At 39.8% G+C, this 26,984-nt stretch overlaps 2 protein-coding genes across 2 annotated transcripts; one reads left to right on the top strand and one right to left on the bottom strand.

Moving 5' to 3' along the window:
• Positions 1-2: 2 nt before the first annotated feature.
• On the bottom strand, positions 3-8,440 carry LOC111221144 (cyclin-G2-like). The gene is made up of 8 exons (XM_022744484.1): positions 8,356-8,440; positions 6,376-6,533; positions 6,100-6,237; positions 5,378-5,628; positions 4,646-4,724; positions 4,393-4,491; positions 3,292-3,491; positions 3-1,501 (listed from the first exon to the last, which is right to left on the bottom strand). The coding sequence occupies exons 2-8, from the start codon at positions 6,478-6,480 to the stop codon at positions 1,357-1,359; spliced, it is 1,017 nt and encodes a 338-aa protein (XP_022600205.1). The 5' UTR covers positions 6,481-6,533; positions 8,356-8,440; the 3' UTR covers positions 3-1,356.
• A 1,253-nt stretch (positions 8,441-9,693) lies between these two features.
• ccni (cyclin I) lies at positions 9,694-26,497 on the top strand. The gene is made up of 10 exons (XM_022744537.1): positions 9,694-9,926; positions 11,074-11,233; positions 16,815-16,949; positions 20,388-20,462; positions 20,544-20,684; positions 21,427-21,555; positions 21,743-21,844; positions 23,179-23,344; positions 23,741-23,973; positions 24,453-26,497. Exons 2-10 carry the CDS (start codon positions 11,120-11,122, stop codon positions 24,684-24,686), a joined length of 1,329 nt encoding a protein of 442 aa, XP_022600258.1. The 5' UTR covers positions 9,694-9,926; positions 11,074-11,119; the 3' UTR covers positions 24,687-26,497.
• Positions 26,498-26,984: the final 487 nt, after the last annotated feature.

The following is a 26,984-nucleotide window of genomic DNA, read 5'->3' as shown; positions in this document are numbered from 1 at the left end:
CTGTGGCTCTAAAACAAATTTCAGCACCAAGGTTTCATTTCTGCAGCTCGCCCTTCCCTTTGAGAGGGCGACATCAGTTATGTTAACTTTATCTGGTTCAATCACAGTTCAGTTTTACATTGAATCCAAAGTGAATCCATGCAGCTGTTTTCAGACATGATGGAAGAAGAAGACTGACAAAAGGTTAAAAATAACATTTTTATAAGATTTTCTTTTTCAGTACAGGTGACAAAAAAGAATAAATAACTTAATATCTACAGAGAACTATTAACAGATTTTTTTTTTTGTACATCATTTACAGTTTTACATGTTTTTGTATTAACATTTTTTTTACATTTTTAACATTTTTTAGACTTTTTTTGACACTAGGTCAGCATTATTTTATTCCATTCAACATTCTCTCTGTGAACAGTTTCAAACACCGAAGACTTTTTTTTTAAGCTACGTCCTAAAATTGGCAACTTTAAACTTAAACCAGGTTCATACATACACACACCCACAACACACACACACACTTATTAAATGTTTTTTTTCTGAATGCCCTGTGATGTCAGTGGGGCTTCAATCTGAAGGGAAACCTACTGTAAACTCAGTGATGTGGCAAATAAAAACATTGCTAACGCATCAGTTTCCCTTCAGACACAAACTCCAACCTCCAGTTTCACCATTTAACACTTGAACTGAGAATAAAAGAAAATTGTGCAAATTAAACTCTGCTGAAGAGGATCAGAGCGGCTGCAGTCGCATCGCTTTCACTCACATCTGGAGATGCAGTTATTGCAAGAAATGACAAAACTCCAATGTAGTTTTCAAGCCCCAAAAAAGATGTAACATTGACAGTTAAGTGGTGATGAGGACTTAAATGTCTATCTCAGGATACCTGAAAACATCCCATCCGTCTTTCTCTCTGAATAACCACATTAAGACAATACGACCGTGGCTACTCAGCCTCTGCACAAAGGGAGAACTCCTCCTTACCCTTAAGAAAACAGTCTTAGATTAATAACAGTCAAAAAAACATTCCATTAAATAAACACCACATTTTAGCAAATTATCTTCCAGTCAACAGTGAGAACTGTTTCTGGTCTGATCCGACAGCCCCTGCATCGAGTCGACCAGAGTTTATCTGCTAAATATCACTGGTACATCCTTAAAATCTTGCATCCTGGAATGTGACACTTCAACATGCACCAACACTTCTACAAACTAAAATCTATCAGAAGAGTCTGGACTGCTCAGCTGCCACGTGTGCGATTCTCCACCAGCACCAAGGCTTATTAAACAATAAATTAAAAAAGACATCAGGTAGAGGGGTTAGAGAGGGGCAAGATGGTGAGGCACAGGATGGCGGACGCTTCAGGCGTGGAGGTGTTGGCGGAGGTGTTGGCGGTGCTTTTGGCAGCGGAAGTGTAGAGGGAAGAAGGGCCCTTCAGCGTCGCTGCCCAGAGAACTGCTGAGGGACTCTTCACCTGAACTCATCATGTCCTCACATGAATCCTCACTGCAGAGACACAGAGAGCAACAACGTCAGCATACAGTCACATACACACAGCTAACAAAGGGTTAAATCAGCTCCAGCTGAAGTCTGGCTTCTGTTTCACAGGTTTTTAACTGCTTCACTTTAATTCATGATTCACTTGAAACTACTCAAAACGTTTCTTGAGTCCTTCTTCTCAGCACCAGAGGAAATGATTCTGAACTTTGACCTATACAGGTTAGTTTCAGCAGAAGATTAATTGTAATTCTTATAAAATTATAAAACATTAAACTAAACTTCTTTTCTTGACAAAGCTTAAATGATAACATTATAATAGTTACGTTTTTTCTCTCGTCATAAATTTACTTTGAGTTTTCTTGGTTGTTGATTAGACTGAAGCAGAAATTGAAAAGTTGTGGCAGATACTGCTCATCATCTGATGTTCAAGGGCTAAACAAGAAATCTGGATATCAGTATGAATAAAAGGAATATGGATGTATGCATAGTGAAAAATGAGTATTACTTTGTCCTCAGGAATTTTAACAATGATGTCATACTGGGACAGAAGAAGAAACAGTTTACATGATTTAGCAAAAAAAAAGGATCAAATGGAAAGGTTCCTCTATTTCAAACAGACGATCATCAGCTGATCTAATGTTCTGACCGGTGGTGACAAGTCTGTGTCGACTGCTGTCGGTCTCTCTGCTTAAGGTTCGGGTGTCAAATGTAACGTCATAAAAAAAACAACTAAAGTTTGATGATCAGGTTTGTGGTTTCTGTTGGACTGAGCTGCTCTGTGGGTTCATGATCAGCTGGGGAAAGTCTCCATGTTTGGTTCCTCCTTTTTGGTTTTTTTTTACATATTGACTCACAAAAAACCTTCTCCTTAAGTTCCATGTTACATAAATGTGAGGCCCCCTGGCTGCGTCATGGAAACGTCTGTCAGTGGGACGTGACTAGTGACGCGCACATATCCCATCCTACAGTGCTGGAGATATGAGAGGCCCTAACAAGCTCAGACACTCACAGGGGCGTGTGTGTGTGTGTGTTACAACACAACAGAAACTTGTGTGTTGCTGCACAGCTGGTTGCCTCAGAGGAGTGTTATTGCTCACACACAGTACAATGTACAAACACTCCTTTAATCTGTTTTCAATAGTGACTCTTATTACAGTCCTAGGCAAAAACTTCACTTCTGGTTCATAGAATTAACTTGTAAATTAAGTGACACATTGAGTTGATCCGTATCAGTAACATGAAGAGGCCTCGTAACCTCTCTTCGTTTCTGTTAAACTAACTCTCATTACATAGAAGCTGTTTAATGTCATAGAAATGGAAAAATTTAGTGTGAGCAGTGACACATGGGTGTGTCTGGTTCCTTTTCATTTTAAATACCTATGTTGTTGTTGTCAGGAGTGTTTGGTATTTACTTGGTGTGGTCTGTCATGTGATGTCACCTGCATCAGCAAGAAACTGAAACCAATTCTTCATTGTTCAATTCACCAACTGAGTCTGATAGTTGAAGTTTGGTGTGAAGCACAGAACTGTGAGCTCTGACTGAAGCGTGTTAGCTTATTTTCTATTTTAATGCATGTGTTTGTTATTTTTATTTGACTTTTTTGTGAAACAAGGAAAAATAACTGGAAAAATGTGAACACCAAAAATCTGATTTTTTTTCCCCCAGTTAATTATGATTTTTAATATTTTAGTTGAATGATTCAATGTTTATTCTTAACATCCTGGGATGGATGTTTGCATCTTTTTTATTTGTGTGTGTGCAAGTGTGTGTCTGCTTGCGTGTGTGGGGCTCTGACCTCTCACTCTCATCCCAGCATCCCTCTGGGATGGTGGGCAGCTCAGGGACGCTGCGGTAGGTGTGCAGGTTCTGGGCAGTCCGCCGGGACACTATCCACTGCAGCTTCCTGTGGTTGGGTTTGCTGCATTCGGGGGAGGCGTAGTCCGACAGACACTGAGCGACACGTTCACTCCACAGCAGCAGCTCACCGTCCGCAATCTGAAACCAAGCAACACAGCAATTCAGTTAAGCTTGTTTGGCCTTCTGCCCTGTACATTAACTGACACCAGTGTGTTTAAAATAATCCATTTACTTAACACAACAGCACAGTGACTGTAAACAGAAGCCTGGATTCTTTTTCTAGGTTAGGGGGTTAAGAGAAACCTGATCAGCTTGTCATGTAAAGTGTGTGTAAATGGGAGGGCTGGAAAGACAAACATCCAGGAGACCGGCAGTGTCACTGTGGCATCAACATACCAAGATCTACATGTACTGTACAGTGCTGTATTCATTTTTCAGTGGAACATTCTTAAATGACATCCAAACTCAAGACCTGTCCTGACACCGTTCCTAAATTACCATATATAAACATGACAGGAAAATAGTCTGGAGTTGAGTCGGCACAACACAAGACACCAAATTACATAACCACAGCCGTAGACAGAAAAAAATAGTTTGGGCCAGAGCTGAGCTAAGAATGACTAAACGCCCTCGCTGCTGTTCAGAATATGATTACATATCCATTCAGTATTGTGTTCACTTCCCTCCCATTCAGCCAGAAGCTGGAATCTCCCCTTGAAGTAGTAAGCCTAGAGGCTGTGTGGCTGGTTAATGAAACTGCTTGCCATGTGATTGTTTGACTTTCGGTCTGTCCGGTTTGCAGCTGATCCAGGAAATTGTGAGCAGATATCAACAATTAATTTTACTTTTATGTAACCACTGGGGTCCTGTCACAGTAAACCTCTGGACTCCCATTTCCTCTAAATTTGTATTTGCTCCGAGTTGCTGTTGTAAGTGATATTGCCTTTTTTGGTTTTCCATTACTTCAGGGTTCCACAGGTGTTACTTTCCCTCACTGGACAAGCTGTTGTGTAGTTAAGTCATGCAGTGTGTTGTTTACCTTCAGGTGTCTCTGGATGTGAGAGGCTATTTCCAACATGTCCTCCGACTGAACGGCTTCAATCTCCTGCCTCAGGAGAGACAAGGCCAGGACGGACGGCTGGATGGACGAACAGACAGAGAGGGAGGAAGATACAGAAAGGTTTTTATGTCAAACTAACAGCAACGTAACAATAATCATTTCTGAGTAACTCATTGGACTGCTGCGCTGCGGTAATCCAGTATGACATTTGACTCCTGCAGTGAATTCCTACCTTTGCTTTAGAGAAGGAGATCCGGCACAGACAGGCTTTAAGCTGAGCCTCCAGCTTCTCAAGGTTCAGCTTCTCCTTCCTGTTTACACAGACACAGACACACACACACACACACAGTCAGGTTAAAGTGTTTCCAGGTCAGTGATGTGATCAGCTTTCATCAACGCATAAACCACACATTTTAAAACAGACTGGAAAATTCAAGACTTTCTGAGACTCCTGAAACTGAAACCATTGTGAAAAACAAAAGAATGACGTAAACTGAATGTGCTGCAGAATTTTGAAGCAAAGTTCAGCAAAGCAGATTCCAAACAATATGCCAGAGTTATGTAAGCGTGAGGTGTTGGTGCCAGCAGCAGCTGACAACAAATCTTATCAGTGCACTTCAGTCAGACAGTGGAGTTGGCTGATAGGAGACTGCTGCCCTACATAAAGTAGAGCTGCTGTGACAAACAAGCAGTGGCATGGAGAAGCTTCGCGATTGAAATCAGTGGAAAACTTCAACTCTGGTATTTTTTGGTTGAAGTTCAGAGATCAGAAAAAAATCCTGAATAAGCCTCAATAAGGAGCTGCAAACTCCGAACTTTCAGAACAAAACTTGATGCAGAAGAAAAAATAAATTTGCCTAAATATTGATGTCGTTGGTCATGACTTTCATAGAAATGAGGTGAAAATCTGAAAACTTTACATGAAGTTAAGGTGAACATAATTTCCTGTACATGCTGCTCTCACCTGTCTGTGGAGTGTGTGAGTGTGATCTGGTGGTACAGGTGCAGGAAGGTTAAGGCAGTGATGGCTTTGGATTTGAAGTTGAGCTTCTCGGCAACGATCTTCTCCATGCGGCTGAGGTCGGACACTGTGAACCTGCATTGTCCGATGCGGATGAGCTCGTCAGTGGGCGTCAGGTTGCACTCCTCCTCTGTCACTTTGGCCGCCATGTGGAGGCAGCTGAGGCTGACACAGGACAGGTGCTTTGGCTGGATCTGGGGGGTGGGGTAGGGGGAGAGAGGTGAGTTAGATACAGTTTGAAAATGACTTGCTGTGTAATAATTTCATGTTTTCATGTCAGAAAAATGTGAGCTGATTCCAGTTTATTAAGGCCACTCCAGGCTGCTGAGGACATCACAAGGTCTGCAACAAAAGCATTTTACTCACTGCACTGAATTTATTTTTTATTAACAACTGATTAAGGAAGGAAACAAGTGATTCACCAACAAGACTGAAAAAAACAAATATGTACTCTTTTTAATTCACATATAATTACAAGCTGTATCCACTCACCACATTAATCAGATACTATCCTTGTTTAAACATATCTGTTTCTACCTTTGCTGTTGCACCAATGCTACAGGCGTTTGCAAACCACACAGGCAGTCAAAATGTGTCACCACACTCTGAAAAGGGGAGACTAAAGTGTCCTGTGTCTGCTCCTATAAGGTGTAAGCATATCTTACCCTCATCATGGCCAGGAATCTGTCCAGCAGGTTAACGGCCAGGACGAAGGTCTGCGTGCTGTAACCGAAGAAGCTGGTCAGACTCCACAGGTCTTCCACTTTGGCATCTCTGCACTTGGCTGAGATCCGACTGTCGTCCTGGGAAAAAAAAAAAGAAAGACATGCTGGTGATTAACCTGGTTTATCTGTCACAACGCTGATAAGGTGAAGAGAAGATTTCTCATTTTCTAAATCTACTGTGGATCAATGATCATTTCTTTTGTCAAATGTGCCCACCTGTGTTGTGGATTCAATTAGACTCAGTCCCGTCTCTTTAGGGAGATATTGAACCTCCTGCTCATAGTTCACTCGCAGCTCCTTCATCAGCTTGAAGGCGTCCATGTCTCAGCTGGCACTGGAAGAAGTGATCTCTAATTTTCACCACAGTATTAACACTGCAAAACAGAAAAACACCAAGATTCAGCTCCAAATCACAACCAAGTGTTCACGTCAGAAAAATCACAACTGTAATCCATATCAGTTTGCAATGTTTACAGAGTATATTATATGATATGATATGCTTATCAACGGTGTCATAAGCCCCATGCCATTGTATTTCACTGAAAAAATCTGAACAAAAGCACTGTGATGATGGAGAAGCAATACTTTGGAGCTTGTCTCAAATAAGTCTGTTATCTTTTACAATGTTAACTACCCCAAAAAATGTTGTAATTAATTTTTATAAATCAGTAGAAAGATATGCACTGCCATAATTATGCAATAGAAAAAATAATAAATAAATCTACTCAATCAATAAGTTGCTTGAATATTTACCAAACCAATATCATGTAACATTCTCTGGTTCCACTTCTACCAATGTAAATAAATGCTGCTTGTCTGTTTTATGATGTAATAAATTTAACATATTTAGTTTTGGGCTATTACCCTGACTTAAGGCCATCACCATGGGCTCTAAAAAGTTTGAGATGGGAACTTTAAAGCTTTTTTTTTACCCATGTAGGCCAATATATTAACTAAATAATTATAAAAGTAAAGTCTGCTTACTCTATAACGACAATAATCATAATTTACTTTAATCCTAAGTAATAAGACAGCTTTGGAGACATCCTCAAACACAACAGCATACTCCTTTCTGTCACAGCTACTTGTAAAATAAGATCTTTTTCATACAGAAAATACAAATTTGATGTAATGTCTGGGCAACCGTTATAATGTTATGATTTCAGTATTCATCTGTATTTGATTTAAAATGGAAAAAAAAGGGGGTGATTATCTTCGGTTTCTGTTGGATGATGAGGATACTGTATATCACTGATCTACATTCGCTAACAGGGTTCACAGCTCAGAGCCCAGCCCACTTCCACTCAGCTGGTCTCCGGTGTCAGATTTCCTCTGGTTGACGCCTTCTGTCCTCTGACCGAAAAACAACTACTTTTCAAGGTTCTGTCTGTTAATAAACAACCTATAAACACACAAATATAATCCACACGAATGAAAATCATAATTTTTTTATCGTTTTACTCGATGGTAGCCGAGGAAGCTAACGTTAACCGCAGCTAGCTTACGTTTTAAATCCTCTCTGGCCGGAGCGGGGGAGGGGCTGATTTTTTTCATTCCTCAAACGTTAAAGCTCTTTAAATATTATACTGTACAACACGATTATTCATATAAAAACTACAGTTTTTTAATTACAGTGCAGTATTAATGTATTTAACCGAACAAAGCGTGCTTCTGTTGGTGGTTTCTCCTCGTTAATATAATGTTTACCGTGGTAAAAAAAAAAAAGAAAAAAGGTCGACTGGAGTCGGATCCAGGGGAGCCAAACAACAGACAAGAAGAAAAACATCTTAGGAAGAAAATCTGCGTGCTAACGAAAATGTGCTAACGAATGTAAAATATCTATTTTTAAACTTTAATCCACAACAAGAAAAAAGAAACACTCCCTTGGTTAACGAAATTACACTATTTCCTTATAGAGACAGAGACACTTGAACACCATTTCTCTCGTTCCAGTACGAGTTTCATCGAAATTGTGTGATGGCAAAATATTTGCAAAAGAAAAACAGACACATCAATATTTATTTACGACCATCACTAGCTTTTGATAATGAAGATTGTGGTCCAATTAACGTCCCATTGTTCGCCTGTTTACCATTATCTTTCTGTTAGCAAAAAAACGTAAATTTGGTTCGGTAAATACTTGAGTAGTTTGTTATAAAGTGTTATTTTTAGTAAAACGTAAAAGGTTCACTCTACCTGTTTTGCGAGTTAAATCCACATATCTGTTGTGTCTGCTGTACCGTAGACTTATTCCTTCTCGTCCTTCTCCTTTCTCTTTTTCTCTCTTTTGTTGATGTTCACAACGCTCACGCCCACACGCTACGTCACATGCTAACAGCCAATCAAAGGCTTGAGTCCAGAATAGAAATCACCTTTCTTTTCGGTCTTAACGCTATGAATTAAACCCCTACAATGTTTCGATGTCGTTTAGACTGAATTACCGACAGTGTTATAAATAAATTTGCACTTGATGTTGATTATCAATCAACAAATGCCGCTGGAACTGAAATACGGTATCTCCCATTTGTGACTATTACACCCTGGGATTGACGTTTCCATTAGCCAATCAGTGAGCCGCAGTTTGGTATGTTCAAATTGTCCGCCCAAAATAAGATGCTTTGATTGGCTTAAGGCTAAACTGAGTTCTGACGCAATGTTAGCATTACGTAGTGCTTTTTGGCTGTGTCTTATTGATTGTCTATAACAAACCTTACCATAAATAATAATGTCAGAAATAAAGTGAATGCTGTGAATGGTTCTCAGTATGGCTGTGGGCTAGCTGCAGTACCAATAACGTAAGGACATAGGAATAATCAAATGTAAATGTAAAGGCAAAGAAACAACAATCTGTATTCAGTAGTCCTTATAACACAATACCCACCAACGACCAATGTTTTCTTCAGATAAACATTGTGATAACATTCATGTAAGTCTAACTAGCCAATGTTGGCCTCAAAATAGAATAATTTCCTCAAACAATTACTGTGGAAGACAGAAATGACAGTTCCACTTTTTAGACGAACCACATACGTATACACATACAAATCATGTTCCCTGGAATCATAGTAGTCAAAACTCCTTTAGTCTCTCAGGTTTATGATTATTGTATGAATAAATCTGCGTTCTTTTGGTTGGGTTGATTTTTAGTATGAAGTTTACTTGTAATGAAATGTACTATATAAGTAAATGTGCCTTGTCTTGTCATTTGAAGCATAACCAGCCCTTGTTATCTTTTGTATGCTGTATATTTTGTTTCTAAATGAGCAAATAAAGAAATATATTATAGGAGGATACACAATAAACTCATAACAGACTTTGTTGATGTCACGAAGTACAGCAGTCTCACCAACTCTCGACTGACTCTTGCTGAGAGTACATATAGGAATATTGAGTATATTTCTATTCTATATATAGAATTATAGTATGTATAATAATTTCTATATCACTAAGTTTTATGACATGTTGGGAATATTCCACAGAGGGTTGGATTGTTTTGTCCTCCCATTCTGCCTGGACGTGGGCGGAGCCTATTACCTTCTCTCTTCCCCCCGAGTCCCCTCCTCGGAAGTAGACGCATCTGTCTATATTCCGTTCTTTTATTTTTATACATTTTTTACAGCAACCCCTTTTCCCCAGCACTTAGCACCATGGAAGCCAAGATGGACGACTAAATTAAACAACGGGTACCCGATTTCACCCCCTTATTATCCTTGAATTGAGTGGACCGGATGAAATCCAACTGTGGTTTTCTCCGCTTCGCAGGGGAGGTAAGGCTTGGGGCTCCGTCTACTTACTGGGTCTGAGTCAGCCATTTAAATGCCCCTATTGTGTAGTTAGCTCATTCGTCGCCCGTAAACATACTCCAACTCATTTTATCTGACACCAACCAAGGGTGGAGTTCAACGTTTGAAACATTTATTCATTAGACACGTACAAATTTGTAAAGACAGCTAACAAGTTGCTAGCGACGCTGCAGGAACGCCAGACGGTCAAAGTAGCTCCGTTCCAGTGAATAGTCGTATTCGGGGTAATAATGGAAGGAAATGTTCGGTAATGCACCTGCTTCGGTAACCCGGGTGGTTCCCTAAGAAAGTGGGACCTTCCGGAGGAGATTCAAGGTAGTCAAAATAATGAGAAGTTAGCTTCTCGTTAGACTGTGACAGGCATGGTTACAGTTAGCTTGATTCGGAGCTATCTACTAGGTTAATAAGCTGTTATGTAACTTTGTGCTTAATGGCGTGATAGCAAGTCCAAAGTTTATGTTATGTTTTTTTTTTCTTTCTTATTTTTAAATGTGTAACATTACTGCTGTTTTCTTGGGATCAGCAGGTTAGCATGCAGTTTGTTCAATCATTAACAGGACGGGATAGCACTAAATATTTTTGGCCAACACACTGTTTATTTTTCACGTTTTGCTTTACAGATAGGGAATATTAACTCATATCCTATATTTTATGTCCTAGTAAATGTAATTTTGTATACCACTACCAATATATATATTGTGATAGAATACATGAAATACACTAAAATAATCAGGCAGGGATGTCAAAAATAAATAGTTGCCAAATCAAAGAACTGCTCATTTGTTTGCAAAATTGCCCATAATAACCCAGCACACCCAGAGATATTAGATGGATAATAACCACAGTATAAACAAGCATGAGTATAAAAACACTGGTATATTGTAGTAAGTGAGAACATTGAATGTGTCTCCTTTGTTACCAAAGTGTAAAATGTTAAGATTCAAAAGAATCATTTATCTTAAACTATTGATACAAAATGTCATGTCATGAAATGTAAACCAGCACTGTCCCATGGCATTGGGTGTTGGATGTGTCAATCAAGCTCAACTCTTCTTGGTGTATTAGATGAGTTGGAGTATGTGATGTTCTTATGTGCTGTGTCACCATGCAGGTAGCTGTATCCAGTGGGGAGGTAGGCTCAACCAGGGGAGGAAAGAATGAAGTTCACTCAACCCTGGGGACGCCAGAGGCTGTCTTTTCTTCTGGAAAAGGCCGCCTCTAGGGAAGCCAAGATGTGGAAGGTCTACGTGCCAAAGAAGCCCTCCTCACAGGTGAGGATTCATTTCTGGGTGCCTCCATTCATTATGTAATGGATGGATTGACTGAAAAATAAATCTCAACATTGACAAAATTGCATTTGGAGTTTCAGTTTGGGACAGTGATTGCACCATAGCTGCATCCATACTGTTTGACTCAGGCATAAGATTTACATTTACTTATTTGGCAGACGCTTTTATCCAAAGCACCTTACAAGTGAGGGACATCAGTAAGCTTCAGTGCAGTAGGAACCTTAGTGTAAATATTAAATACTACATCTATTTAATAAGTGCAAGGAGATTGTATTAAAGAAGTGCACCAAAAGTGCATAGTAAGTGCTAGTTAGAAATGTTAGGGTTTTAGGAAAGGAGGTGCTCTAGGAAGAGATGAGTTTTCAAGAGATTCTTGAAGGTAGAGAGGGACACCGCTGCTCTGATAAGATTTGATAGTTCATTCTTCTTCTTGTCCCCAATGTGATGTCAAAACCGGACTGACTCCAACACAGTCTGACGACAGTAAAGGTTTCAGCGACAGTCAAACATCAACAACAGAATGTATTTTATTTTAGAGAAGCCCAGAGAGGACCTGATGAAGATGAGTTTTCTTGTAGTCTCAATAGTTATGTCAGTCTATGGACTATATCCTTGTTTTAAGTTTTGAATGAAGTTGTTTAAGTATAAGTGATTAAAGTTTTATTTGAAGATTAAGAGTCCTGAAAGAAGTTGGCAACAGATGAACTACTGATTCATGAGCAAGTGTAAGTGATGTTAGATATCCTGCGATATAAATGTAAACATGAAAAGCAGTTTGGATATCACTTGAGAGAGATAGAAGTTGATGAATGAGCACTAAAAGGAGTGAACGTGCCCCTTCTTGTTGAGGGCCAAAATTCAAAAACTTTTAAGTCCTATCAGTTACATAGTGCTCACACTGGAGCAGCTAGAAGTAGACATATTTTTAAAAAAATGTCGGTAATTGCACTCAAGATATAAGATGGATTGTGTCCACAGTATGTACTGTGTAGAATTTAGGTTTGTTCTCAGAAAGGTCTGTTACAGTGTCAGAGACACGACAGTAGATAACACGTAATCATGAAGCAGCAGTGTATCTGACACACACTGAGTCACAGAGCAACACTCCACTGTTATGTTTTTTTTCCTCATCATCAGCACACTCAGCTGGTCTCACCCAGTTTGCATGTCTCAAGACACGTCCTCACATGACGGCACAAATGCTTTGTTTCATCACACCCTCAGCTGGTCATACCCAGTTTATAAGCACATCTCACACTATGTCATATACCTGTGAAATGACTTCAGACGGTCACTTTTACATTGGCTTTCCCTGTACTTGTTATTTTACTTCCACTAATTCATTTAGTTTTTTCATTATTATTACTTACCACATCCGAAGAATTCAGTTATTAATTATATATTGAATAATTAATGGTAAAATTTAAATGTAGAATATTATATTTCTCCATATTCTCGATAGTAAAGCAGCAGTGTGGTTACCTTCCTTTTCTAATGAACCTATTTGCTTGGTCACTGGGTTCAGTTGAACTTTTTCCTCTTTGTCAGGTCATGACCCACGTCAGGCCTCGTGGTAGGCCTTTGTGGTAGAGTATGTTTCCACAGTTAAGTTTTTTACAGAATGGCAATTATCCTGGCAAGTTGCAGATAAATTGTCCAAATGTATTAAAGTAAAGTACACTATATGGTCAAAAAAGAACCTGTTTTCCCAGTTAGGTGTGGAAGACCTTGACTGGCCTCCACAGCGCCCTGATCTCAACCCTATCCAACACCTTTGGGATGAACTGGAACGTTGACTGAGAGACAGGCCTTATGACTCAACATCAGTGTTGAACCTCACTAATGCTCTTGTGGCTGAGTGCGAGCAAATCCATGCAGCAGGTTCGACATCCAGTAAGACTCAGACAATAAGAGTGACAGCTCTTATAGCAGCAGATTAATGGAATGACAAGTTCAGCTATCATACAGATGTGTAATGCATGTTCTCCATACTTTTGGTCATGTAGTGTAACTCTAATCTTTTAGTAAGTGACACTCCGTCTTACTTTTTTCTTTGGTATCTAGACATTAATGAGTTAATGTGTATTACCATGCCATTAGAAGATCTAAAGTGAAACTGCACACGTTTGCCTGCATGTGCACCTTTCCTTCCTTCTGTATGAATAATATTCACTGATTTGTCACAGATCATAATTGGCCAGTAAATGATCTTAATAAGTCATGACTGGTTGATCACTGCTAGGTCTGTGGTGTAAAGGACGTCAGTATTCACTGCATCAGTACTGATTTTCTTTATCATTTCCAGTGTGGGACTTGTTGCAGTAGCTCCCAAAGCCTCAATTTGTTTCCTCATCAGACATTTGTGTTTACAGTGTTTGTTCCTTTTAACCTTTTCCATCTTCTCTTTCACTGTGTCTTCATATTCACAGCTGATCTTAAAGTGTAGGTTTTCAAGTCAAATGGAACTAGCAGAGGGCTAATCTCTGACTGTTAATCCTGATCTGCTAATGCTGAGTCACTGCTGCAAATTCATGACTCTGCCAGTTTAATCTGGCCAACACAACACAAACAATTTTGTGTTGAGCTAAGCAGGGAAACCACTGTTCTCTATGAAAGCACTACTTTTCGGTAATTTCCGGTGTTAATTGATTAACTGGGTCCGAATATGTAAAATAGTGACAAAAGAGAAGAGGTTTTCCTTGAGTTGAATGAAATTAGCAGGAGACTAATCTCGCTGGGAAAACAAAAACATCTCCTAATAACCTCAAATTCAAAAAATCCTGGAGGAACAAAACAGAAAATAATCTAAGCATAGACTAAAACCTTAGACAGCTTGAACTGGTTCAGGACCCACTGCTGATGTGGGACAGTAAAGCCTAGTAAGACATTGTGTATGATATCGAGATGTCCTAGTATAACCGACTTCATGTTAAGAAAAACAAACTCTTTGTCTAGGCCTTGAATCTGCCTGGTTGTAGGTTTGTGCTGATAATGAAGGGCAGTAAATTACAGCACTGAGACTATTATGAGGCTTATCAGTGCCTTTGACTGGGTTAGTAGGCATGTAAACTGGTGTAAGAGGTCAAGAAGGCAGTCGGTCTCCTCAGAGACAGACAAACAAAAATACACTGCTGCAGGTGTGATGTTAGTCCTTACTGATTTAAAAGTATATGTGGCATTTTCCATCTAAGATATATAATACATAAAGGCATCTGATTATGTGGAAAGCTGGTAGGCGGAGCTGATGTTCAAATATATGTCTGCAGTAGGACTGCATCATATGCAGAAAAAAATCATATTACGATTATTTTTGGCAGATACTGTGATTTCAGTTGGCATGGTCATTTTTGCATTTATTTTTCACTGAAAAAAATATAAAAATGAGGATGATGTGATTTTTGTTGGGTCTTTGTCCAAACAAAAACATGATCCTTTACATCTGGAGAATATGATTTGTGGGCCGGAGCGTCTCTGTAGCATTACAACGCTTGAGCTAACAACGCACAACAATGTGTCACATTTTACCTTTAGTTGCTGCAGTAGAAGTTACACTTTGTCGTTGTCTGAACCTGACCAACACACCCCCAGTAAAGAAACAGACTCAGAAGAAAGGAGAAAGCCTTGACCATCTTTGAATGAAGGCACTGAGGAAGTCATGAAGCTCTGCTCTGAGATTCTTCTCAGATTGTTTGTTATTTGTCCAGCAATGGAAACAGACTGGAAGCAGGCCAGTTGTTTTTAGTTTGGACAGCTCAGGGCTGAGAAGCCAAACGGTGTCAAGTTGCAGTTTAGTTGGATAACGGGGTCATTTGCGCTCTGACTTGTGACCTCTGCTGCTAGTCCAGTGTTACACATTCTACTCAATGAACCAGTGACTTACAAATCAGAAATAGTAAAAGTTAGAATTGATTGAGTTTGAATTTAAGGCGTCACATTCAGGAAATGTCAAATATTTTAGCATTTCAGTGACTACACGTACAGAGATTACTGAATTACTAATGCATTACATCATTCTGTAATTTATGTTTTGTGTTGAGGTGATGTTTAGGAAAAAAAATATTTAAAAAAAAAAGTAAACTTAGCATGTCTTGATTCAACATGCTGTGTGGCCATAATGACCACCCAAATACACAGCCGTGTCTACTCTCAACATGGGGGGTAATAGCTGTGAGCAATAAGAGGTTTACTGATACCAACATGAGAAGTCAGCACCAGGAAGCCCTGGTTATAGTTAAAATATTTCCAACCTTTTTATTTTGGCAATTTATTATAATTATCATAATATTGGTTTTGGTTATGTCATGTCTAGCCTTTGTGCTAGAAGTAGTGATGTAACCTTATTGAAGACTTGTGCAACAACTGATACTCTGCAATTAGTTTATGTTTGAGAGGGCTTGAGACGTTGCTGCAGCATCTACTGTTCATATGTTATATAATAATACTTGAGTAAATGTATAGTAAGTCTGTATCTGTTAGAGAAACCTGTGTTTAAACTGGACTGCATCGACCTTTTTAACTCGGATAACACATGTTGACCCATTCAGACCATCTTCCATGTTTTACCCATGTCACTGCTTCAGATTAAAAACCCAGCTCCACATGCATAATATGCAAACTAAAAGTCTGTACATGTTATTAAACATTTTAATTGAGTGGAAACTTCTGAAAAGGAAACATCAGCTGGTGAATTGCTTCAGCTGTGAGAAGTACAAAAGGAATTCCTGGAATGTTTTTTTGAGGACATTTGGTGGCAGGTTTGCTGTTGCTGTCGAGCTGGTTTGTCCTTTTGGTGGAAGTGTGTCAGTCACAAAGGCCTCCGTGTAGTCCTTCCTAAAAACTAGGTGATTGAGTTGGATTAGTAAGTTTTGTCTAACCCTGTATGGAAACCAGGCCAAGTGTTGCCCTGAAATAGCATTGCTGTCTATAAGAGAGAGGAGAGGACTCATGACCTGTTTTGTTTGTTTGGAGGTTTCCTCTTACCTCTGTTTGGAGACAGTTTCCCTTGTGTAACTGTAAACCTGAGTTTGTGTTGGCAGAGAAGGCAGAAAGTTGTTGACACATTTTTGTTCTTAACCACCTCAAAACTAAGCCGGAGAAAAACGATGATTTTAAGTTAGCTTTCTTTCTTGATATCACAAAACCTTTTCTTCATGATAATGAAAACATTATGTGTCTTTATTCTCTGTCCCCAATGTAACAGATAATTATTGAGCTACGATGAACTGTCAGAACTGTTTTCTTGTGATAGCAGAATTCAGTTTGATAATTTCCAGAAAGCAGCTTCATATGTTGGTGAGAGCTATTTTCACTGTATTTACAGATATGGCCATTTACACTCAAGTAGGTTTGAAAGCAAAGAATAAAGTAGGCATTGTGGGAAAAATCTGTACTAGAGTACAAGTTCAGTCTCATTTTCCATTATACAGAAAAAGTTTATGTATATGCTTCATTGCCCTTGTGGGGAAACATGGATAAGAACAAATGTTTCAGTGGCCAGTACAAATATCCCGAAGGCTTAGCAAGACAATGAGGTTGATCTCGTTTACCTTGTTGTTTGCTGCAGGATACAGACATCTCCCCGGCCCAGCGGGACGAGGCCGTGCGCTGGTTGACGGAGCTCCACAGCAGGCTGCAGCTGTACCCAGAGACCCTGGTGTTAGCTGTTAGCATTCTGGACCGCTTCCTCGCTCCCATCAAGGTAATTAAATACCACCAGTACTACAATACTGAAACTAAACAAGTACTGCAGTTTAAATTATTACACTATTATACTACTATTTGAAGTACAAGTAAAATCTTTCAAATTCCCCGTCCTCTCTGTAGTTTTGTGCACTACAGTAAATCACATGCACCGTATACATATAGGATTTTATCCATATCTATCATGCATCTGAGCCAGCCAGGACATTAGAGACTTTGTTTTGTGAACCATGTAAACGAAAATGCTGCTTTTAACTAATAATCCACACAAATAATTTGTTTAAATGTGCTCAAACAAGTTTATAGTTTATCAGATTTTTAATTGTGGAAGATTTGACTTAGAGGTGGAAGCTAAAATTGGCTTTTCATGTTTCATATCTGAAGAGAAACAAAGGAAACAATGCTGTTTCTTTGTAGGAGGTGTAGTCAAATATTGTCACTTGGATTTCCAGTACAGCTATGATGACTTTTCCTCCAGCCGCCTCACAGCTGATTGTCAGTGTTTACACAGGAACAAGTGTCAGTTCTGAACGCTCTGTCAGGTCAGGACTGTCCCACACAACAGACAAGAAGTTTTTAGCTGAGGAACAAAATGTTCCAGGATTATCAGCAGCTAGACTCAGTGTATTCCTGATAAGAAATGCTATTTCACATTTTTTTTTATTTTTGTGTGTATGTAAGCATTTGATTTTCATATCTCCTGTTTTTGTGACCCCAACTATCTGGTCAATAAATACTCTTACTCTTAAAGTAGGAAGCAGACTGCTGAGTCTTTCTGCCCTCAAGTCTGATTAGAAAAAAAAAAACAAAAAACACACTTCTTAATGTTTTGAATCATCTGAAATAAATTGCGTTGAAGGCATTATTAATAACCAGTGGCTGAAGTGGATATTGATCAGTGCTGCTGTGATACAAACTCAAGCTGCTTTTCTGCAAACAAAGGTGGAAGAACCAATTAAAATGACTTTTATGACTTTAAGCAAGTAATCTTCATATATTTTACTTCTAGAAGTGACTGTCTCACTTCAGCACTAAGCACTGGGTGTTATGAAAAAATGGGTTAAATTCTTCCAACAGAATTCCGTCCTTACCACTGAGTTTGTGGATGTTCTTTGTGTCTCATACATTTCATACCATTCTTCCTCTGTTATTTGACTCTTAAGCTCTGCTTCTCATTTTGCTGTTATGTGGAGGGTTGATTCCTTCCTGCTTTCTCCCAAAGCTTTGTAGAAAGCAGAAATGACCCAAGACCCCTTCTGTTTGTACGAATCCACGATTAACTCAATCACCATTTGAAGTTTCATCTGGTTCTGACCAGGTCTCGGTTCTATATTAATGCTGTGAAAGTATCAAAGCGCTCAAAGAGAGTCTCAGAGCCCCTGTGGGTCACTCACATTACTGCAGGTCTCTTTTTTAAAAAACGGCTGCATAAAAGGACTTTAAGGACATCACAGTTCATTCAGACACTGCAGCCAGGATTTCAACTAATACACTTGATACACTGACTAACCTGCATCTGCCTTTCATTTTCTGTTCTAAAGAGACCTCCTCTAAGATCATCATTCTCCTCTTTTATAGATGTTTTTAAGGTTTCTGGTGAGGCTGTTTACTGTTTCCAAGATCCTTGATCGTAGAATATCCTTCCACTGGATCTTAGACAGAGAGATTTGCTTCGTAAAAATTAGACTCATATATTTGAATTTGGTGTAATCCCACTTTGTCCTGAAGCCACTCGAGCATTGTCTTCAATCAATCACTCAAATTTCATTTGTAAAGCATTTTTGATACAGGTTAGTGCAGTTCATCGTTCTTCACAGACTGATAAGCTGAAAAAAATCAAATCAATTAAGAAAGATGATGATGAGATACAATAAAAAATAGATTTTAAACGCTATAATAACATTGACACAAAAAACATATCGGAATATTAATAATAAGATACCAGATAAAAATAGAATAAAATACAATTTACAACATAGATACAATAAAATAAGTGAATAAAATGAGTAATGGCTAAAAACCATACTTAATTAAAAGCCAGGCTGAAGAGGTACATTTTGAGTTTATGTTTAAAGATTTCAACACTTCCAGCTGCTCTCAGGTCCTCAGGGAGATTGTTTCAACGGCTCAGACCACAAAAGCTCAAATCTACCTCACCATAGTTTTTAGTTGTGCACTTCAGAACAACTAACAGACTTAAAGACCTGTACTGGTTCATAGAATTTAAGCATAAGAGATATACAGTATATGCTGGTGCAAGACCATGAAGTGCTTTAAAAACAAGTAAAAGAATTTAAAAATCAATACAGAGAACGGACAGGCTTCAACACCAGGAGTTTTGCGTCCTCTCCGTCTGGTCCTGCTCAGCACTCTGAATCAGCTGTAGCTGATTTTTAACATTTTTGGTTAGCGTTACAGTTGTCAAGTCTGCTGAAGATGGAAGAATGTAAGTGTTTTCTGTGTCACTCAGAGAGAGAAATGGTTAGTGGTAAGTTTAGCTCTGAATCAAAGATCACATCAAGGTGTCGTGTTTGTGGCTTGGGGTAAGTCCAAGGGAATTTGTATGCTTCAGGTCATTGTACTAAAAGGTAAAACATCACTCCAGTCTCAGGTCACGTCCACTCTGTTCTCTGTATTTGGCTGCATTCGTCCTTCCCTCAGGTTTGACCAGTCTCCCTGTCCCTGCTGAATAGACCCCCATAGCATGTTGCTGTCACAACCATGCTTCTCTGTAGGGATGGCAGCAGCCAGGTGATGAGCAGAGCCTGGTGTTGGCCAGACATAGTGTTTGGAGTTCTGCCCAAAGGGTTCAGTTTCTGTCTCATCAGACCAGAGAGTCTTCTTGCTCTCTGTCTTTAAATGCAGGCCGGCAAAAAGGGGAATTAAAGGTGCCCTGTGGAATTTTTTCTTGTAAACAGTTTCTGTTTGCATTATGTGTTACTCACCAAAACTCACTGTGTAACTGTTGCTTCCTCAGAAAACATTTGAAAACATTTTGAAACCTGCACCATTTAAATCCATGTTTATTTGTTAGCAATCTGTTTCCTCTCTGCCTTTGATTACTGCCACCTGTAGATAAGTGGATATACGTGGAATACCAAACCATAAGGAGCTCATTAAAAACTACGTGGCTCGAAGTCAAAATCTTCACAGTGAACCTTTAAATGATGTCAGTATATTCCAGTTCGTTCATGGTCACCTGCATGGATGAACTGTGGCTGTACAGGAGCATTAAAGTGAGTGCACTGAGCAACAGAGTGGTCTGAATTTTCAGCTGTCAGCCATAATCACAGTTTTACACATGATAGTATGATAATGATAATATCTTCCAACAGACTTGTCAGCTGCTTTCAAGTTGACTTCAGCACATTTGTGTAAAACTGACTCTAGGGATGTTATTGATTTACTGATTGATTGGATTGTTTTTTTTTTCAAGGCCCGTCCAAAGTACCTGCGCTGCATCGCCATCGCCTGCTTCTTCCTGGCTGCCAAGACATGTGAGGAGGACGAGGTGAGCACAAAAAACACGATACACACCTTGTGAACACACACACAATCAGTTCTGAGTGTTAATGTGTACTGTGTGTGTCAGTGTGTGCCCTCTCTGAGGGAGCTGGCTGCCTCCAGCAGCTGTGGCTGTTCTCCATCAGAGATCCTGAGGATGGAGAAGATCATCCTGGACAAATTGAACTGGGACCTGCACACCGCCACAGCACTGGACTTCCTGCACATTGTATGTCTGTCACACACACACACACACACACACACACATCTGACATGATCTGAACTAGAGTTAAAGGCATCAGAGTTAAAAGTGTGTTATATTGCTTTTTAGTAAAATGTTGGCTCACTGAACATTTCCCACATTGTGCGATCTGTCATCAGTGAATAACTGGTGTATCTGATGAGGTCACGCTGCTGTCCAGAGGCGTGTTTGTGTTTGTAGATTTCTAATCAGTTCAGTTAGTGACACCTGGTGGAAAAAAAGTTAAGTGAAGTTAAGTTAATGGCTACTGGAAAATGCTTTTTTCTTTGCTTCACCTCCTGCAGTTTATTTTACTTAAATACAATTTCCACAACATTCACATTCATTTACCTCCAGTTATTAAAGGTGTTTTTCTCCATGTGATGTTGCTTCAGTAAATAAATAGAAATCTGTGTCCTGCCAGCAGTTCATTTTCTGGATTCTGTTTTCTTGTTTCTGACCATTTGAAGATGTTAAACAACTACATTTTAACTTTTATTGCCATTTAGTTTGAAGCTGTTACCACGAGTGTCAACATAAAATATTAAAAATCTGCCTGTTTTTGTCAAAAGTGTACAACAATTTATTGTCCATACAAATAGCAAAATGTTGTTCTGATAGTGTCTGACTTTATTAAGTTAAAATAATTGAAATATTGGAACAAAGCATATATTACTTCTTAGATGAACCTAACTTTACCATCAGCTTCGTCCTCTTCTCCCTCCCATAGTTCCATGCGATGGTGTTGTCGTGTCGTTCTGGGTTTTTGGACTCCATGTTGGGATTGAACCGCTCTCAGCACCTCGCCCTGCTCACACAGCGACTCTACCACTGTCTGGCTGACCACACTCTCATACAGGTACACACACACACACGCACACACGCACACACGCACACACGCACACACACTGAGGCTCAGGTGTGTTCATGCACTTGCCTTTAAACTGTATTTTATTTTATTATTCATGACATCATTTATTCCTTGTTGTTTGAGCTTTTCACCTGCCTGGACACTGAACAGGTGTGTCCTTCATTTGTTCCTATAGCTCAGAGGATCCATGCTGGCCTTGGCCCTCATCACCCTGGAACTGGAGACCTGCTGTCCTGACTGGCTGGCTCTCACTATTGACCTGCTGAAGAGGGCACAGGTACCAGACTGCTTCTTTTTCATTATTAGGTACAATTTATGGCCAGTCAGAGCTCTAAATGGTCAGTGTGGATCATGTGACCAAAACCAACAAATAGCAGTCTTGATGGAGAAGCAGCAGAGAGCTTATACTGAGCTTCTGTTAAAAACACAGCGACAATCAAAGAGGAAACTCCAGACAAGTTTAATATCCTCAAAGAGGATCGTCTTAAAAATACAGAACAACACTCACATAAAGAACAACAGGATCTGCGGGAGATTTCCTGCAGAATGAACCTCGGGGTTTGAACAAATTCAAACTAATGACCTGAATGTAGTGAATAAGGATGCTGAGAGCAAGACGGATTAACAGTAAGACTGAAGAGAGTAGAACTCCTTAGATAAAACAAGACTGGGTTAAAACCCACACTATATGGCTGGACCACATATGGTCAATGTGCTCACATATACAGTATTTTAAAACAGTTCTCATTTACAAGTTCCTGCGGTGGACAAACAGGAACAGGTTGTAAACCATTGTGAGACTGTGTAGTAAAATGGTCGGGACAAATCTTGAGGAAAGTATAAGCTGCTTCCATCTGGTTTGTTGGTCATGTCTAGATGCACGACCAACAAATTCAAAAACTCATTTGTCCCTGCAACCATTGGTTTTTTAAATAGTCATGTAACCCCTTCTTACACCTCCTTGTGTAAATTTGTTTGAGTGTGCGATCACTATATTTATTGTATTTATTTACTGCTGGCTGCGCAAGAAAGTGCCCCTCTGGGATAATAAAGATTACCATGACCTTAACCCCAGTCAGGCTGTTTGCAGCCTGAGCATTCAACTGATAATTACTAACATACACTCAGTTGCCAGTTTATTAGGAACATGCAGCTAAAACTGATGTAGTCTAATGCAACAGTCCTGCAGTAAATCCTCCTTCATGAAGGTTATAATGTTCAGTTTGTATTAAAATAGTTTTAAGACAGTTGTTGATTCAACTGTGAGATCATTGTGGAGGATGTAGTGTTTGGAGCAGTATTACATTATACAGAGGTATTTCTGTTATTTGGCTTAGTTTCATAGATATAAATGGGGTGGACAAAATAATAGAAACACCTGGACGCCACAGAGACAGTCCTTATGTAGCAGTAGTTTTGTGTTGGCATATCGGTTCCAAATATCCTTGATTACTCATAATCGGTTTTGGTTGAGTACTGAACGCTGCAGCCTCTGGGACTGGGAGGTCTGCAGACAAACATATGTAAATGTTGTTCTTGTTCACCGTCTCTCTGACTCTGTCCTTCATTTGTCTCCTTCGTCTTTCTCTCCTCTTCCTCTTTGTCTCTTAGATCGACAGCTCTGAGTTGATCAGGAGTCGAGAGCTGGTGGCTCGTAGACTGTCCACACTGAGAGCTTCCCTGCCTCCAAACACTGTCTACATCTACCAACCCCTGCAGAGCCAAACCGCTCTGCGGCACCCTGCCCAGGACCCCCCACCTCCCCGCTGCACACTGGGTACATTTAAAGGGGAACGCCGCTGATTTAACCCAAAGTGTACTGTACTATTGTATATGTGAAAAAAGTTGTAAATAAACTGCGTCCACTTGAGTCAGCGGTGGTGGAGGCTGAACTACAAGTTTGAAAAGTAAAAACAGTTGGGATTGTGGAGTTGGAAGGAAGTGAGCTGACCAGACCTCTGTAGCCCACTCCTCAACTCTGCCTGAAGCTAACTGTTCAAGGCTACATTAACAGCATAACTATCGGCAGTTGAGTTGCATTATGGGTAATGTAAGCTCCAGGTTTTCACGGGGAAGAAAACTGCATGGATAGAAAAAAAGATTTTTATTCGAGAAAGTTCAGAAGTCAATACAAATAATTATTAAAGTATTTCTGTAACTTGTTTCTCTCCAGGGACCGTCACCTCCACCACCGAGTCTTCGAGGAACCACGCCCTCGTCAACACCTCCGCTGCCCAGCTACAGACACCTGCTGGAGGGGAGGAGGGGAGTCCGCAGCCTTGGAGCTCCATCTCCTCCTCCACCGACAGCAGCATGCCGACTCTGCTCTCTCCACCCAAAAACCTCTACCATCGTAACCGCCTGCAGAAGGTCACGCTGCGCTGCAAAGCCTCCGCCAAGCGGAAGGTAACACCATCTCCCTCTCAACGTCCTGTAGGGAGTTGATAAGATTAAACCAGAGATTAGTTGCTCAACAGAAAATTAATCACAACAGTTTTGATTGTTGAGTTTTAGACTGAACTTGTGAATACTTAATAATACTAATCTTTCTCTCTTTTCTGGCATGTTACAGATTGAATGGTTAATAATAATAATAATCACTAACTAATAACTTAATTTATAAATCACCTTTAAAAACGGAGGTTACAAAGTGACAAACAAATTGAAAGCAATGAAAGTCAAACAGAGAGACTTTTGGTTTATGTCAGAGAGGAGGGAGTGACAGTCGTCCAGTCTTGAGAAGATCAGGTTGTGAGAAGATGGGTTGATTGTGGAGATGGATCTCATTTGGAGGAGGCAGGACAGGACAACTTTTTTGATGTGGTGATTAACTGATTAATCATGACAGTGATTAGTATTCACAGTATGATTGACTGTGTGTTCAGGTGGAGGAGATGGAGGTGGACGACTTCTTCGATGGCATCAAACGCCTGTACAACGAAGACATCACCACCACCATCACCGTCCAGGAGGGGGCGACACCTGCGACGGGGGCGATAACATCAGGTGGAGGAGGAGGAGGAGGAGGAGGAGGTCTGAACACCTGCAGTGTCCTGTTGTCTCGACAGGAAGGCAGTTCTTCCCCCTGCCCGCCTCTGCAGCCAGTCAGTGCCTCCTAGTGACGGAAGCCGTTTACCAAAACCACTTCAACACCGACATCATCTTCCTGTTTCACTCTCAGACTAAACTCCCGCGGTCAAAGTATTTAAACTATGTTCAGTTACATTTAGGCAGCGACCGTGATGCGTGACTCCCTCAGCAATAGTCAATGTAGGGGGAGAAAGAGAGAGATTTTGTTTAATTTGCATTAAAAAGCAATACAGAGGCAGCTCCTCGGGGGACGGTGCTCATCAGAGTTGTCAGTGAAAATCGTCCTTCATGTTGCTTCTGCTGATGAAACATTCACTGAAGGGTTAAACATTTGTTACAACACAAACAAAGCAGTGAAACAGATGATGTCAAATGTTAAGGTGGTTTTGGTTTTGGTGCAAATGACCCCAGCGTGACCCGGAGCTGTTCAGCTGTCCCGAGGTCAGTTCCCATCATCCCCTGCTGCAGGACAACAGAGCCCAAAAAAATTTAAACATTCAAAAAATAAAAAACTGCTGCTACTATCTGATTAATGATATTTGTTGAAAATGAATACAATATTACAAAAGGTTTAAAAAAATAAATAAAGAGAAAAAGTTATCTTGAAAAAAACCTAGAATTGACTTCTCTCCCCGTGTCTCGCTCTCAGTCCTCTTGTGAAAGATTTTGTTTGTCAACTTATATTTGTTGTTCACTTTTTAAACTCTTCTTTCATTTCACATATTTATGTTTTTATTGTCTTCTTCCCTTCCCTAACTCACTCTGCATGGTTTCATCTCTATTTATAACTTCCTCTTAAAGAGTCTAAATCATATGTATGAATGTTACTGTATAGACGATTATCTGTCGTACTCGACCAGATAGAAAAGTTTAGTTTTTTTTTGTTTGTTTGATCGTTTTTTGTTTTTTGTTTTTTTTTAGTGAAGTGCAATTTGATTGTTAATGAGATGCTGATGTAAACATCTTACCTATGAATCACTTTGTGTTGTTTCCCTTCCCTCTCAGCTTGTTGTTACAGCTTGACTGAATGAAAGTTTCTCAGGTTGTTTTATTCACAAGTATCCGCCACTTAAATCTGAGTTCCTCCTGCAGATGTCACAGCTGCCAAATGCATTCAGTTTGTTATGTAGCCCAACTCATCTTGAGATAAATTATTAGTTACTACAGCAGCTCTCAGTGGCTGGAGTCGACCACAGTCTACCCATCTGTTTCTTGTGCAAGTTTAAAACAAATGCTGTGAAAAACTCTGGAGGACCTGCAGTTCTTTAAACCTGTTTTAACTAATTCAGGTTATAATGATCCTGCTTCTTCTAATTATTCTTTTTAACACAGAGACACCAAGAGATCTTGATAATTTCTCATTTAAAACCATGAAAGTCGTGGTTATGAGGACGTGTTGCTATGACAACAGCTCCAGTTATATTCAGAAAAATCCAGGCTTTACAGTTAACCTAACTGAATAGGGCCCTGGTAAAAAATGAGATGGCATGTGGTTTCTGTGTTGAAGCAACCAGAGGCAAACTTTCATATGTAATAAAACAACCTTGAGTTATTGAAAGCATTTTAATAGTAAGCTAAGAGACAAACATTAGGTTTTTGAGTTGGTGTCTGAGCTGAGCTGACTCAGAAAAAGAACACGAGTGACAATCTTCACTTTGATGTTAAAAAAAAAAAAAAAGCTAAAGCAACATGCTCTGTTTTTATCTCTTGAAGTTCTGTTTAATATATTTTTATTCCTGCAAAAAGCTCTGTTCTTCCTGCTGTAGTGGCTGCCGGTGGCTGCTCCGGGTCCCTGAACACACCGCGGCACCAATAAAGATATAAGAATATGAAAACTGACCATGAGCTCTTTGTCTTCATTTTCTTATTCACATACATTCATGTTCTTCATTCTAGTCATTCAGTTAGGTTAGGATTCACTCGTCATTAGAAGGAAATGAGACGAGGAGCAGATAAAAGAAAGAAGGAAGGGCAAAAAGGACGTGGAGAATCAAACCCACGCATGATATAACGTTCACCAGCTAAAGAGCCAGATGTTCTCAGGTACTGGAGACCAGACCGGTGCTAACAGGAGAGTCAGTACAGGGATGATGTTGCTCTGTGTCTGCTGGATGTGGAAGCAGCCGGCTGTTTGCTCACAGGTTAGACTCAACAACTTTACAAACCTACAGTACTGTATATCTGAAGTTGGTAAAAGGTAAAATCAGGCTAAACAATCCCAATTGGCCATGGGGTGTAACAAGCTCTCTGATTGGTTGGAGAGCTAACCTGAAGGCCAAGAGTGTCAGAGAAAGGCTAACAGGAGAAGCTGAATGACTAAGCTAATC

This window comes from Seriola dumerili, unplaced genomic scaffold (assembly GCF_002260705.1).
Source record: "Seriola dumerili isolate Sdu_G_001 unplaced genomic scaffold, Sdu_1.0 BDQW01000081.1, whole genome shotgun sequence".
Classification (NCBI taxonomy): domain Eukaryota; kingdom Metazoa; phylum Chordata; class Actinopteri; order Carangiformes; family Carangidae; genus Seriola; species Seriola dumerili.
The sequence above is the reverse complement of the archived record's forward strand: the minus strand, read 5'-3'. Positions and strand labels throughout refer to the sequence as shown.

Coding starts and splice junctions, on each gene's coding strand:
- ccni (XM_022744537.1), top strand. CDS start 11,120: ATGAAGTTCACTCAACCCTGGGGACGCCAGAGGCTGTCTTTTCTTCTG. Junction 16,950..20,387: donor GCTTCCTCGCTCCCATCAAG/GTAATTAAATAC, acceptor TTTTTTTTCAAG/GCCCGTCCAAAGTACCTGCG. Junction 23,345..23,740: donor ACCTCCCCGCTGCACACTGG/GTACATTTAAAG, acceptor GTTTCTCTCCAG/GGACCGTCACCTCCACCACC.
- LOC111221144 (XM_022744484.1), bottom strand. CDS start 6,480: ATGGACGCCTTCAAGCTGATGAAGGAGCTGCGAGTGAACTATGAGCAG. Junction 5,629..6,099: donor GATTCCTGGCCATGATGAGG/GTAAGATATGCT, acceptor CCCACCCCCCAG/ATCCAGCCAAAGCACCTGTC. Junction 3,492..4,392: donor ACATCCAGAGACACCTGAAG/GTAAACAACACA, acceptor GCTTGGTTTCAG/ATTGCGGACGGTGAGCTGCT.